Below are 13,366 nucleotides of genomic sequence, written 5' to 3'. Positions count from 1 at the left end.
TTTGTTTTCCTGATGCTGAAAAATGTATGAATTGTACTTGGCGGCCAGTTTGACTGAAAGGATGTTCTTTGACTTTTGCAAGTACTGTATATACTGTCCATGTGACCGTATATACAGCAGTGTAATTTATATAGTACAGAGTAAATGTCCTCTGTTAAAACATCTATGGAGAATGCTGTGATTATACAGTATTATGATTGATTATCTAACCTTACACACTTATTATTTCAGAAACATGCTATTACACTACTGTTTTTTCCCTGTTCAGCTCTTATCTGGAGCAGGTGCTGAGGTGAAGATGAAGTAGACTTGGCTGTATCTACAGTGCATTCTATTGCTTATTAGTTCTGTCATAGAGCTGAGTATGTTATTACTTTCTCAGAGAGATATCAGAGCTCCACACTGCAGCAGGTCAGCAGAATAAGGACCAGGTTTTCAACACACACTGAAATTTGTTTCTTCAGTGGCAGATTTCTCCATGGTTTGGGTTTGATTCCATGAATTTGTGAGGTGTGGAAAGTTTGCTTTTACTTCATGTCCATAAAGGTGTGAAGTGATGCCCTTATCAGTGGTTAATCTGGTCAGTGGTGTGTGTGTGTGTGTGTGTGTGTGTGTGTGTGTGTGTGTGTGTGTGTGTGTGTGTGTGTGTGTGTGTGTTTGGTGTTGTGACTTTTTTTTAAAAAAACACAATCAAAATCAGGAACAAAATCTATGTAGCTATTTTAAAATGTCAGTGTGGTTCATAGGTTCATTTTGTTCCAGTTAAATTTGGCAAGATTATGTTACAAAGCAGATTTTATTTTTGGTTTGAACAGTATTTTTCACTTCTCCTCCAGATTGTAACCAGCTTTAAAAAATATTATTTTATGTGTTTCTGCGACTGTGGCCACTTTTAGGTGTTGGCATATCAGAAAATGATACAAATTAATTTTTAATAGCAGGGTCTTTAATGCAAATAAAGTTTATATAAGGCCTAATAAAATAAAATCTCCAAATTAATCCCTGATGCATTTTTTAAACAAGCATATTGAGCGAAACCAGAGCCTTACTAACTGGTTGATCACATGTTAAAATATTCACTCTTTAAGTGGAAGTGATTTTTCTGGTTTTTATTCTGTTCTTTGAAAAACACTCTTTTCTCTTTTTTGTTTTCTGTATTGTTTCTAATTGCTGATGGTTGTGTTGCAGGCACAGTGCAGAGTCTCTGAACTGGAATGCAGCGTCTCAGGCTTTCCCTCACGTTTCCCAGCTCTTGCGACTGCCAGTCTACCAGTACCACACGTTGCTGGGCCTGGCTGTGTCTGTGGGTGGCCTCACCGAGACCACGGTAGGTGTCATTGCACAACACACTACCACAACGTGTAAAGTTAAAGCGTCTGGCAGGAAGTGGTAGACCACGCAAACTCAGAGTGAGGCAGAGGAATGCTGAAGTACATAGCACGTAAAAAAAAAAACACCTATGTTCTGTTGCATCACTCACTTACTTCCAAACTGCCTCTGGCAGCAACAACAGCACAGTGTTTTTAAGCTTCATGAAATACGCTTTTATGGTCAAACAGCTGCGCACAAGCTTAAAATCACTAGACTGAAGAGATGCAAAGAAATGTGTTTTTTGGAGTGATGAATCACACTTCACTATATGGCAATTTGATGGACAAGTGGAGTTTGGCAGTAAAGTTTGGTGGAGGAGGGATAATGGACTGAAGCTGTTTTTATTTCAGTGAAGGGTAATTTTAATGCTACAACATACAAAGACATTTTGCACAATTATATGCTTTGTGGCATAAGCAACTTTGTGGCAACAGTTTGGGGGAACCTTTTCTGTTCCAGCAGGACTGTGCCCCTGTGCAGAAAGCGAGGTCCATAAAGACTTGGCTTGACGAGTTTAGTGAGGAGGAACTCCAGAGGCCTGCACAGAGCCTTGAGCTCAACCTTGCTGAAAACCTTTGGGATGAATTGTAACATCGATTACGAGCCAGGCCTTCTCGTCCGACACGCCTGACCTCACAAATGCTCTTTTGAATGGGCGGTCAACCGCTGAAGTACGCAAAATTTCAGAAAAAATAATGGAATTCCTTTTTAAAGTACCATATTTACATCTTCACTTTCCTTTTTTCCCTTCATGGAAACCTCCATACAGCTGGATTCTTAATACAAATCCTCCCACAACACAACCAGATCTTAACCATTACACCACCACAGTATAAACACGTGAAGCCAGTGGAACAGGCCTGAGGCCAGTCAAGGGGAGAGCGCACGGGGACAAATGCACCGCATAGGTCTATGGAGGGCCTTTCTTTTGAAGTCTTTCACAGCTTTTCAAATGTTACAAGTGCTCAAATTTAACACTTAGTTTGATTTAAAAGTTAACAGACTATCTGGTGAAACAGCATTAGGGTTAGACCTAGGATTAGAACGAGGGTTAGGGTTAGAGTGAGTGTGATGTTTCAGGCTGAGGAAAACTGAACCCCTTAAACTCAAAGGGCTTGTGTGTTGGCCCACACTTAATTTTAAGTTAGTTACTAAATAAAACATTTTAAGATTAAAGAGGATTGCCACAGATTTTTCAAAATTTCCACAGTTCAAATGATTAAAATGTAGACAAAGTAAGAGTGTTTTAAAGTGAAATGCTCCATTCTAGAAGAACCTAGTAAAGTAAAAATTGTTTACAGTGGTGGTGATGGGAACCAGATGTCCAAAGCATTTAAAGCCACTAAAGTAACCTCGCAGAAAGTTATTAAATGAAATGATAACCCTGCCTGATGCCTGAATCGTTGTTTCATGATAGTTCTGAAAAATCTTGGCTTCATATGTAATGTTTTTAAATCCATTAATTAAGAGGTACATGCAGGCCATTAAAAGGCAAAATAGGGACCAAAGCAAACTTTTTATTTTTGGATTTGATGTCTATTAAATAATCATTTACATAATGGATAAAAAAACAAAAAAGATGTACATTCACTTGTTTTATTTCGACTTTATTTTCACCCTCATTTTAAAGAAACACGAGTTGAGAAACAGTGAGGTGGTGTAGATCACTCTGGTTGAAATATGCAGAGATTTGGCAAAATCAATGGAATTTCAACTCTGTTAACTGAATTTTAAGCCTGGACTTCACAGGGTTAATCGACTGAGTTGAAGGTTGTTTTAAAGAAAAAAATGACAAATCTTCTCCAGTGGACAGTCAGTCTGAAGTGCAGCAGAAATTACTCTGGATTCTAATCTTGGGCCTCCACGTTTTCAGGTGGCTCCTAAAAATGTTTTTGTAATACAATACGCTGCCTTTTCCCATTCAGGCCTCAAGCCTGCCTGCTTTTTATGAAGTGCTCCAAGACAAGGAGCTCAGCACAAACAATGGGCCAGAGCTCATTCAGCACTAATGGAGCTGGAGCAGAGTGAGTGGAGCTGGCAGGACCTGAGGTCCAGCATTTCAGGGACAAGCGAGGAGCTTCTGGAGCTCTTCACTACAACACTCTCTCTCTCTCTCTCTCTCTCTCTCTCTCTCTCTCTCTCTCTCTCTCTCTCTCTCTCTCTCTCTCTCTCTCGTTTCACTCTTTTGTGCTTTTCACTTTTCTTTTCTTACCTCATGGTTTTTGAGCCATTTTCCCATTCTTTTTTTTTTTTTTCTTTCTCACTCTCTTCATTCCCTTCCTCATTCTCCTTGTTCATCATTTTCTCTCTCTTTTTCTCTTGCTCTTTCTATTGTTTTTGTTTGGCTCTTTCATTCTTTCCTTTCTTACTCTGTTTTCGGACCAGTTTCCCATTCTTATTTTTTTTCTTTCTCACTCTCTTTCTTTTTCTTTCTTTTTCTGCTTGCTCACAACAGCTCTCTCTCCCTCCCTTTTTCTCTAAAAATATTTTCTAACTCTCGCACTCTTTCTCTCTAAAAATATTTTTAACCACCCTCTCTTTCACTCTGTTCCTTTTCACTTTTCCATTCTTTTTTTATTTCTGGGCAAGTTTCCCATTCCTTTTTTTTTCTCTCTCACTTTCTTCATCACTTCATTGTTCTATTTCTGCATCCTCACAAAAATCCTACCTCTCTTGCTTTCCCATTTGTTGTTTTTTTTTTTGTTTGTTTCTTTTTCATCTATTCATCCCCTCATCTCTCTTTCTGCTTCCTCACAATAGTCCTCTCTCTCTCTCTCTCTCTCTCTCTCTCTCTCTCTCTCTCTCTCTCTCTCTCTCTCTCTCCTCTCAATCCTCTACACTCTGTAAAAATCTCAGACTGTTCTGGTCAGTTCGGTGCCCGTGGGGGGAAATTATTCAGTGTGATTTATGGCTCTTTTGCTGTTTATAACTTCCAGTGTTTGTCAACGTAATCAAGAAAAATAAGGTGAAGGGTTTTAATATGTGCTGGGAGCTCACTCAACTCCAGCTAATCTGGCAGCAGTGCCCATAAATGAATTGCCCGAGAGGCCACAAAGACTTTTCTCCCTGTTTCTCTCTCTCTCGCTCTTTCTCTGTGGGCCGATCGGGTCTATCTTGGTGAGTGTGGAATAGTGTGGCCTGGCTGAGCCAGCACTGGCGGATGTGTGAAATGTTCCCACGGTTGAAACTCTGCACGATAGAAAGCTGGAGTGCAGTAAACATGACCCCTACACCAGAGCCAGCCTCAGAATCTGCTTCGGACTTGGGCTGGGCGATAATGTCAAAAGAAGATATATTTTAAAATTGAATCAAATTTTTCAGTGTGAATCAGAAATCATGATGCATTTTCTTTCTGCACCATCATATATTTTGAGAAGATCTCTGAGCAGCTGAAACATGATTAATGATTAATATTACGATTCTTCACCTTCTGGTGCACAGAATTGGTGCTGAAAATCAGGACACATTGTAGAGGTGGGCAAAAGTCACCATGTTTTGATGGGAGGTTACAGAGTGTGTTTTGACTTGTAAATATGATGGTTTAGGTTTAATATAATCAGGGACAATAACTAAATAATAAAAAGAGGTTCATTTTAAGTGTGTGTGTGTGTGTGTGTGTGTGTGTGTGTGTGTGTGTGTGTGTGTGTCCGTCCCCACAGGTGCGTTATTCCTCCCACTCTCTGTTTGAGCACCTCAAGGGCATTCAGCAGGACAGTGCAGCCCTGCTGCAGTTTGGAGACACTCTCCTGCGTATCTTCAGAGACAACCTCCACAATGACAGGTAGAGCCACACTGGAGCCCATTCACCTCTACCACTGATGAGGACACAAACAGGAATGTCACGCATTACTGTTTTTGTTCCAGTAACTGATGTTTATCTGATTTTCAGTTTAAATCATTATGCATATACACAAGGATACAGTATTACAAAATGGGTTTGAGCATGTGGGTCAATACAGTGAGACACCTTTCGAACTGTTCAGACAAGTTAGTTATATATGCACTTTCAGTTCATATTTCCACTTCAAACCTGTAATTTATTCATTAGTATAATCAAAGATTGTTAAAAACATGTTAAAAAAAAACTAATCAAGGGGAAAAAATTCAAACTGTGCAAGAAAGTTCCCAAGTTCAGAGTTGAAGTGAACATAGTAGGGCTGGACAATATGACCGTATTTATCATTATTGTGAAAAATTACATCACAAAATGTCACCATATGCTTTTCTCACCAGCACTAAAAACGCTTCCCAACTGCAAAGCAAGCATAATTAGTTCAGTTCAGGGGGATTTAGTGCAGTGCAGTGTGTGCTTTCATATTTTTCATAGTAATTTTTAAATGCAGCACAAATTTTGGCGTTTTTATCAGATGTAAGAAAACAATAATGTGACATGATTTATCTTGAAAAGCTCTTGAAGTGTCATGATATTACATTTATGCTATATTGCCCCGATCTGCATAGAAGTATACAAGAGTAATTCATAGTGTATTTTATTTTTGTATCCATTAATATCTGTATCTGATTTTCAAATCCATATGGTTCGTATTTCATGGTTCATATGATCAATAAGCTTGTCAAAGAACAAATCTTCATACTGATTAAACCATGTGGCTAAAACTTAAAGTGAAAAAACGCATTACTCAGTTTATAATATTCAATTTTACATTTATTGGTAATTACATGGGGCTACTGATTTTTTTTTTTATAACAAACTATGAAAGTTGCATATATTAAAACACAAAAAACTCATAAATACTGTTAGATTTTCATGGAAAGTGTAATGTAAGATGTTCTGTGGCTTTTTCTTTATCATTTATGTTTTAATCTTTTAATACCATGGTACTGAAAAACTGTTTCTCCTGTGCCTACAGAGTGTCTGTCCCCTTTTTGAAGATGCTGGACCAAATCCTGGCTAACAGTTGCTTTGAGCTCTTTGTCAGTGTGGAGAAGTGAGTAGGGCAGGAGTATGACCCTCTACTGCACACCAGCACAGACACCAGATCATTCTCTGCTCAAACACATCAACAAGTTACATTTGAATCAAGTGTTTCCCAGCAAGAAAATCACCAAGACTTATTGTTTGTCACTTTTATTCTCTCTCTGTCTGACTCTCTCTCCCCCCTTAGTCACCCGTTCTGTGTGGAGTTGTTGTCACTGTGTAAAGAGGAGATTAAGAAATCGAAAGACATTCAGAAACTGCGCTCCTGCGTAGCAGTGTAAGTGCTGATGCATTTCCTCATGCAGACTGGTACACACACAACTCTTTTGCACTGTTTAGTTGACTCTTTAGTTTTGCACTGGAGCTCTGAGGATAATAAAGCTAACAAGCTGAAGTAGAAACAAGTCATTGAGATGCAAGTAGCAAGTAACACCCAATCCCATTTCACCCCTTCCCCCTACCTCTTACGCCTTACGCCTCCATTTTCAGCCCTAGGGGTAGAGCAAGGGTGTCCAGTCTTATCCACAAAGGCCAGTGTGGCAGCAAACACTATTTAAACATTTAATCAGTTGACATCCTGCTTTGTTGGAGTGAAAACCTGCAACCTCACCGGCCCTTTGCAGATAAGATTGGACATCCCTGGGGTAGGATGTCCCAGGGAGTGTCAACATACGAACGAGAAGCTGATAAATAGCTGACTTCAGCTTCATATCACTGAAGAACCAGGGGTGGGAGATGATAAATAATTGGTGCACCCCCTTCTCTGAAGGCAAATGATGCCCTTAAATATAACTAAAGACCCGGAAGCAAAGTCGCTGAACCTCAGCCTCCTTTGCTATCACTGCAGACTGTCAAGGTCACCTACAGAGCACAGCTAGTAGCCTGTTAATGAAGTAATGTTCTCTTTTTTTAATTTGAGGTTTGCCCCATTTTATAGGGGAAAATGTCAACCACTACCCCTTATAACTCAAGTTGAGCATTAAGAACAGTGGTAGGGGTAAAAATAAGAAATGGGATTGGGCCTAAGTCTCAGGTCTTGACACTTCAAATCAGGTTCCAAGTAAAGATACCTTGTTCAAGTCTGAAATCGAAGCCCAATTCAATACAGGCGAATCTCAGAACGAAGCCTGAGTCAGTAGAAGTGTCAAGTCAAGTCTGAATCAATACAGGTCTCAAGTTGAGTGCCAAATCAATAGAGGCACGTCCCAAGTCAAGGTCTGAGTCAAAGCAGTCAAGTCTTGGGTCGAGGCCCAAGTCAAGACAGGCATAGAGAACAGTATATAAGTTAGTAAAAGCAAAAGTTGTATAATTTCATTTTTTCAGACAAACCATCACTTTCATGAAGGAAAACTAGTCAAGGTAGAGCTGGGCAATGTCCTTTCCCCCCTTTTAAAGAGTAGTTCTATTGACTGTTTACTGATTTCCTCTCTCAGGTACTGTGGGCTCATCCTGTTTCAGGGTGATGTAAGGAAGAAGATTTTGGTGCAGTTGATGATGTTGCTGTGTCACCCTTTCCCTGTGGTGAGTCTGTGTGTGTGTGTCTCTGTGTGTGTGTGTGTGTGTGTGTGTGTGTGTGTGTGTGTGTGTGTGTGTGTGTGTGTGTGTGTTTGTGTGTGTGTGTATGACCCTTTCCCTTTCAACTTCAGCCTCTGCACAGCTGCGCATCTAAAATGCAAGTCAATGGGGAGATACTGCACATGACATTATTTGTGCAACTGTGGCTCTGACATCCTTTGGGTCATTGCATAAAACATCTTAAACCCACAGGGGTTTGTTTTATTTCTATAAGTAGGTTGTTTTATAATCTGTAAGTGGGTTTACCTTGTTCTTGTGGACACACAGTATACATTTACAAAATACGTCCTGTGAATAACTTTCCCATGCCCACTACATGGCTGATGTATAGTGCCAACATTCTCTTCTGTCAGCCTAAAATGGGCAGTGCTAATCTTGGGGTGTGTATATGTAGTCAGTGCCCTTACCAATCACATGATGTGGGTTGTCCCACCAATGTGTCTTTAACAAAACTGTGTTGCCCTTATGGTCTCTGTGTGTTCAAGATCTATAAACGTACTACAAGTGTAACTGAGATAGCAAGAACATTTATCCCTTTGCTCAGTCAGCAAGACATTCCGGCATTCCCTGGATGCACTTCCAGCAGTAAAGTGAATGAGAACCTTACCTTCTATAGATAGTGTTTTTAATGAGGTGCAGTCACAGTGGGCTCTACAATGCCACTTGTAAGCCCGTTTCACTCATTTCACTTGCACTGTTGTGTTTAGATCTGCTTGAGTGGCATAACAGGCTGTGTAGGACTGCTGGCTCTCAATCACACATTCTCATTAGAATATTAGGGCCACGCCCTGACCGTTCTTGGGTAGGTCTGATGTGTTTTTTATGCCAGGTTTTCTTTTAGTTCTTTCTTGTATTTTTACATTCAAACTTTGCTGGATGTGTAATATAACACTCAATTTTAGTATCTCACAAACATTTTTAAACCTGTACAATTAAATTTAAATTTCCAGCTGAAACTTTAACTTCAGGTCTAAAACTCAAATTACAATTATAATTCCCCTCATTTCGCATAGCTCACTTAAGGTAAAGGAAAGATTTAAAGCTGAAATTCACGTAAGAGTTTTTATGCTAGTGGTCTCTGAAGCTGCCTCTCTCTCTGTCTCTAGATCAGAAAGGCCACTGCCAGTCAGGTGTATGAGATGCTGCTGACCTATGACGATGTCATAGATGCAGCAGTGCTGGATGACGTCATGACCGTGCTGAGTGACACTAACTGGTGAGTGTTTTCTCTGGTCTCATGGAGAATGACCTACATCTCCAAGTCCTGTGACTATGCCGCTCTTCTTTTATTCCCTGTCTCAGGGAGAGTGACCTCACCACAGTGCGTTCACACCGGAACCAGCTCTGCGATTGGCTGGGAGTGCCACGACCCACTGTGCTGGCCAAGGTAATACAGTGAGACATCAGTCTTGTAGCAGCTCTTTTGCTGAGTTTTTACATTGTCATATATTTTTCTTCTTCTGAAAAGGGTTGATTAAGAATTTATTTTATTGTTAACAGAGATAAACAGTCAGAAACTAGCCCCCATTCAATTTCTTCTTTAAAATTGTTCTCGCTAACTGGAGATCAAAACATAATCATATTGGTGGTTAATCTGACCTGTTAGGTCTTTCATTCAGCTCCTGAAGTCCTAACCAATGGTCGAGCTCGCATCGCTGTATCTACCACAGCGAAAAAAAATCCTGATTTGATTATTTTCTGATAAGCATTTGAAGAATTTCACACTTTTGTTTCCAGCCTGAACCTAAAAATGTGCTTGCAGAGTTGAAAAAGAACAAGTATGACAATTCTATTATCTCTCACAGCAGTCATTATGCCTTTTCTAAAGGCATACAAGGCCCACAGGGTTCCTCACTGATTATTAATAACAGACTTAGAAGCTTACAGTACCTTTCAAAACTTTGGATGATAACAATTTGCTGTGTTGCTATAGAAAGGAAAACATGTTTCTCCAAGACAGGGCAAGACAGGGCAAAAAACATTCAATTTAATTTTTTATTAAAATTTTTTAAGGTAAAGAGGTTATTCAGAGTTATTTCTGAGTATTTCTATTGGTCCATTCATCATGAAATTTTCACATAATGTAAAGGGCAGCTGCTATGTTCAAATGATTTAGAAAAATAAAAATTGAAAAAAAAAATGGAGATTTGTGTTTTTCTTTGGACAGCAACAATATGACAACCTCATTGCTTTCAAATATGCAGTAGAAAGTTATAAAACTGCTGTAGTATAAAAGTATATTATAGTATATTAGTTATATTGTATATTTGTATTGTAGCCAACATGGCTCACCATCATTGCCTATTTGATTGATTTCTGCTGCTTTAAAAAGCCTCGCTCAATTATATAATGCAAATTAATTTTACTGTTATTTTGTGAAGTCATTGTGAAAAAAGCTGTGGTTTATTAAGTTGGTTTGGGTGCTTTTCCTGCTATAGATGGGGTATGGTGTCTGACTTGCCCAAGTATAGCACTGTTATATTATTGTTAAGGTTAGGGGTAAGGTTAAAAATAAGTGCGGTTTTTATTAATTATTATATATTAATTTGTCAGTGACCGTATACACTGCTAATGTGTGGTTTTCTGTCCTGAAAAGTTTAATCATGCATGTTTTTCCTCAGTCATTCGGACCTTCCTGTCTGATGTAGTATCTCTCTGTAAAGGTCATTTCTGCATTCTTAGTCTGGAAAATGTCAATGGGTGGCACAGCCTGGATCTCTTACTCTCTCTCCTCCCCTCTGTGCTCTCATTCACTGCACTAACAGTGTTCAGTAGTTCACTTTCTCTTCACATTCTCACCTGTTCTCTCTCTGCCATTTCCTTCAGCTCTGATTTCTCTGTTTCTTCCAGCACCTCCGCCCTCTCATCCTCTCTTCTGCTTTTAATCTCAGCCTCAAATCTCTGCATCACAAATGTCATGGTAGGCATTGTAGGAGTCTTTATAAAGGGCTTGTCTCACTTTGTAGGCCATTTTTAAAATACAACTGGCCTCACCTGTAACCTGAACTCTACTGATCAAACTCTACTGACCAAACTACTGATATCTTTCTTTGTTTGTGTTTTTCAAAGCACAGCACCAAGTTGTGGTTACATTTCAATATGTTCCAGTTCCTCTGAATGGAATATTAACACCTGTCACTCTGTCACTCTGTTGTAGGCATCTATCAAATGTTTTTTTTCACCTCTGGTCAAATTACTTTTTTTTTTTTTTTTTTTGGGGGGGGGGGTGAGTAAAACATTAATACATCCTCTACAGAGAACACACTTACCTGTGACATTTTCTCTGCAAATTTTAGTGCACAATTTTATATTTCATCCAAGAAGCCATAATTGGCCTTGTATTCTTGATGGGTTGGATGGCCCGTCCTCAGCATCACTCAGCATGTAGTCTCAGCTTCAGATGCTCCACTCACATGTAACTGAACATTTAATACCCTTTTCATGTTGAACTGGTCACTGCTGCTTGGGTTTGTCAAGTTCCTTTCTGACTGGCTGTCCACATGTTTATGCATTTGCTTGCTCTGTGTGGCATGACTGAGCCTTTTGGAGTGTGATGTAGTAGCTGGACTCGGTAATGTTTGTGACATTCTTGACATGAGATCTATAAGTTATTCAGGAGTGTTCTTCAAAGCATTTAGGAGCTTTTAAATGAGATGTCCTTGCAGAATTACTGACCTATCAGTTTGTTTTGCATGGGTTTGTTTTTGTTGTTGCCCTGTTTTGAAAATAGCCTGCTCCTATACGTCGCAATAAAACAGTGCAGATGAGTATTTTGCATATTAGTTAATGGCTTTCATGTTGATGTAGACAAGTCTAAGACACATTAACAGATGAAACGAAAAATCCCAGGTGGTTGCTAGGCTGTTGCTGTGGTATCCATGTGGTTGCTAAGGTGTTGCTAGGTCATTGCTGTCTTATTCCAGGTGGTTGCTAAGGTGTTGCTAGGTCATTACTTTGGTATCCGAGATGGTTGCTAAGGTGTTTCTAGGCCATTATTATGATGTCTCTTGTGGTTGCTGGGCACTGCTATGGAATCCTAGATGGTTGATAAGGTGTTACTAGGCTCTTACTATCATATTCCATGTGGTTGCTTATGTGTTGCTATTACTATGGTATCCCAGCACGTTGCTAAGGTGTTGCTACGCAATTGTTATAGTGTCCCAGGTGGTTGCTAAAGTGTTGCTAGATTGTTGCTTTGGCATTCCAACTGCTTGCCAAGGTAAAGCCATTGCTGTGGTATCCCAGGTGGTCGCTAAGGTGCTTCTAGGCCATTGTTATGGTGTCCCAGGTGGTTGCTAAGGTGTTGCTGGACTATTGCTAAAAAAACATACATGCAATTGATGTGTATGTGTGTGCGTGTGGTCCCAAAAGCACACCATTCTCATAAAATTGCTACCAAAAAGCAAAGATTAATAAAACAAAAAACAGTAAGTTGGCTTTTTTTTAAGCCAACTTAATAAAAACCATTCCTGTGGCCGGTAATTACAGTAATGTGTTTATCCGACTCCTGACACGAGCCTAGTACTTTATTTAATTTAACATTGGAAGTTATGGTATTACCCAAAACATTTCAGAAGTGTTTTAAAGAGTGTCAAACTCCTCTAAGCCTTCCCATTATGACTGTAAAGAGAGTGTGTGTTGGCTTTATTATTTTGAGGTGAGCACAATGGTCACGTTTGTTTGTTCATACTAATTCCATATACCACAGACTTTCCCTAACCAGGTCTTTTTTCCACTTTATTTTATCAAAGGATTGCCAGCTATGAATGGTTTCAAACAAAGGTTTTAGATTACAGTCTGTTCATATCTTTCTGTTTGTGCTTTCCAGAGTCCAGCCCAGTAGCTGTGTCCAGCCAACATGAAGCTGCAGCTTCTGGACATCTGTCATCTTGTGACACACTTCCACTCCTCCACACTGCACCTCCTTTCTTTTTCTCTTCTGATCAGCCGGGTTTGTCGTGTTAGATAACATTCTGATTGATGTTGAACGCCAGGCTGTATTTTCAACCTCTAACATGTTACTGTCAATAAACAAAAGGACAGATGTGTTCATAGTGGTGATGTTCCATTTGATTTGGTATCTTTCACACACTTGATTTAGTCTCAGATTGTGAACTCATCCAATGTAAAGTAATTCTAAGTGGTAAGACCTCTTCGTACAAGATACTTTATGTCCCTTACAGTTACATAAACTAGCCAGTACTTTTTCAGGTTAGATTGGATGGGGCTATAGCCTATATTTATCTCTAGAAGCATTGGGTTTATAGCTCTTGAGGAATTTCCTCTTCACAGGCACACACCCACGATGTAGTAATTAGGTTAAGAGAACACAAGTGTATTGGGGGCAGTTGGATTACATACCACTCTAACACCCCTTAACAATTAGCAAACCAGCTCAGTTCCACTACTACGGAAGAGCCAAGGCAACACTGCTCGAGAGAAACAACTTAGGACTGAAACTCAATCTAATCCTCTTCACTG

At 39.6% G+C, this 13,366-nt stretch overlaps 1 protein-coding gene across 1 annotated transcript in view; it reads left to right on the top strand.

Moving 5' to 3' along the window:
• The window catches only part of tbcd (tubulin folding cofactor D), a 72,825-nt gene extending 59,886 nt beyond the window's left edge, over positions 1-12,939 (top strand). The window contains exons 33-40 of the mRNA XM_017700540.2: positions 1,189-1,327; positions 5,031-5,152; positions 6,243-6,320; positions 6,498-6,587; positions 7,744-7,831; positions 8,992-9,101; positions 9,188-9,272; positions 12,714-12,939. Of these exons, the coding sequence (XP_017556029.1) occupies positions 1,189-1,327; positions 5,031-5,152; positions 6,243-6,320; positions 6,498-6,587; positions 7,744-7,831; positions 8,992-9,101; positions 9,188-9,272; positions 12,714-12,728 (727 nt within the window). The 3' untranslated portion in view covers positions 12,729-12,939. The remainder of the gene's footprint in view (positions 1-1,188; positions 1,328-5,030; positions 5,153-6,242; positions 6,321-6,497; positions 6,588-7,743; positions 7,832-8,991; positions 9,102-9,187; positions 9,273-12,713) is intronic.
• The last annotated feature ends 427 nt before the right edge of the window (positions 12,940-13,366 follow it).

Source organism: Pygocentrus nattereri, chromosome 1 (assembly GCF_015220715.1).
Source record: "Pygocentrus nattereri isolate fPygNat1 chromosome 1, fPygNat1.pri, whole genome shotgun sequence".
NCBI lineage: Eukaryota > Metazoa > Chordata > Actinopteri > Characiformes > Serrasalmidae > Pygocentrus > Pygocentrus nattereri.
Note: the sequence above shows the minus strand (reverse complement) of the source record. Positions and strands in the feature narration are given on the sequence as shown.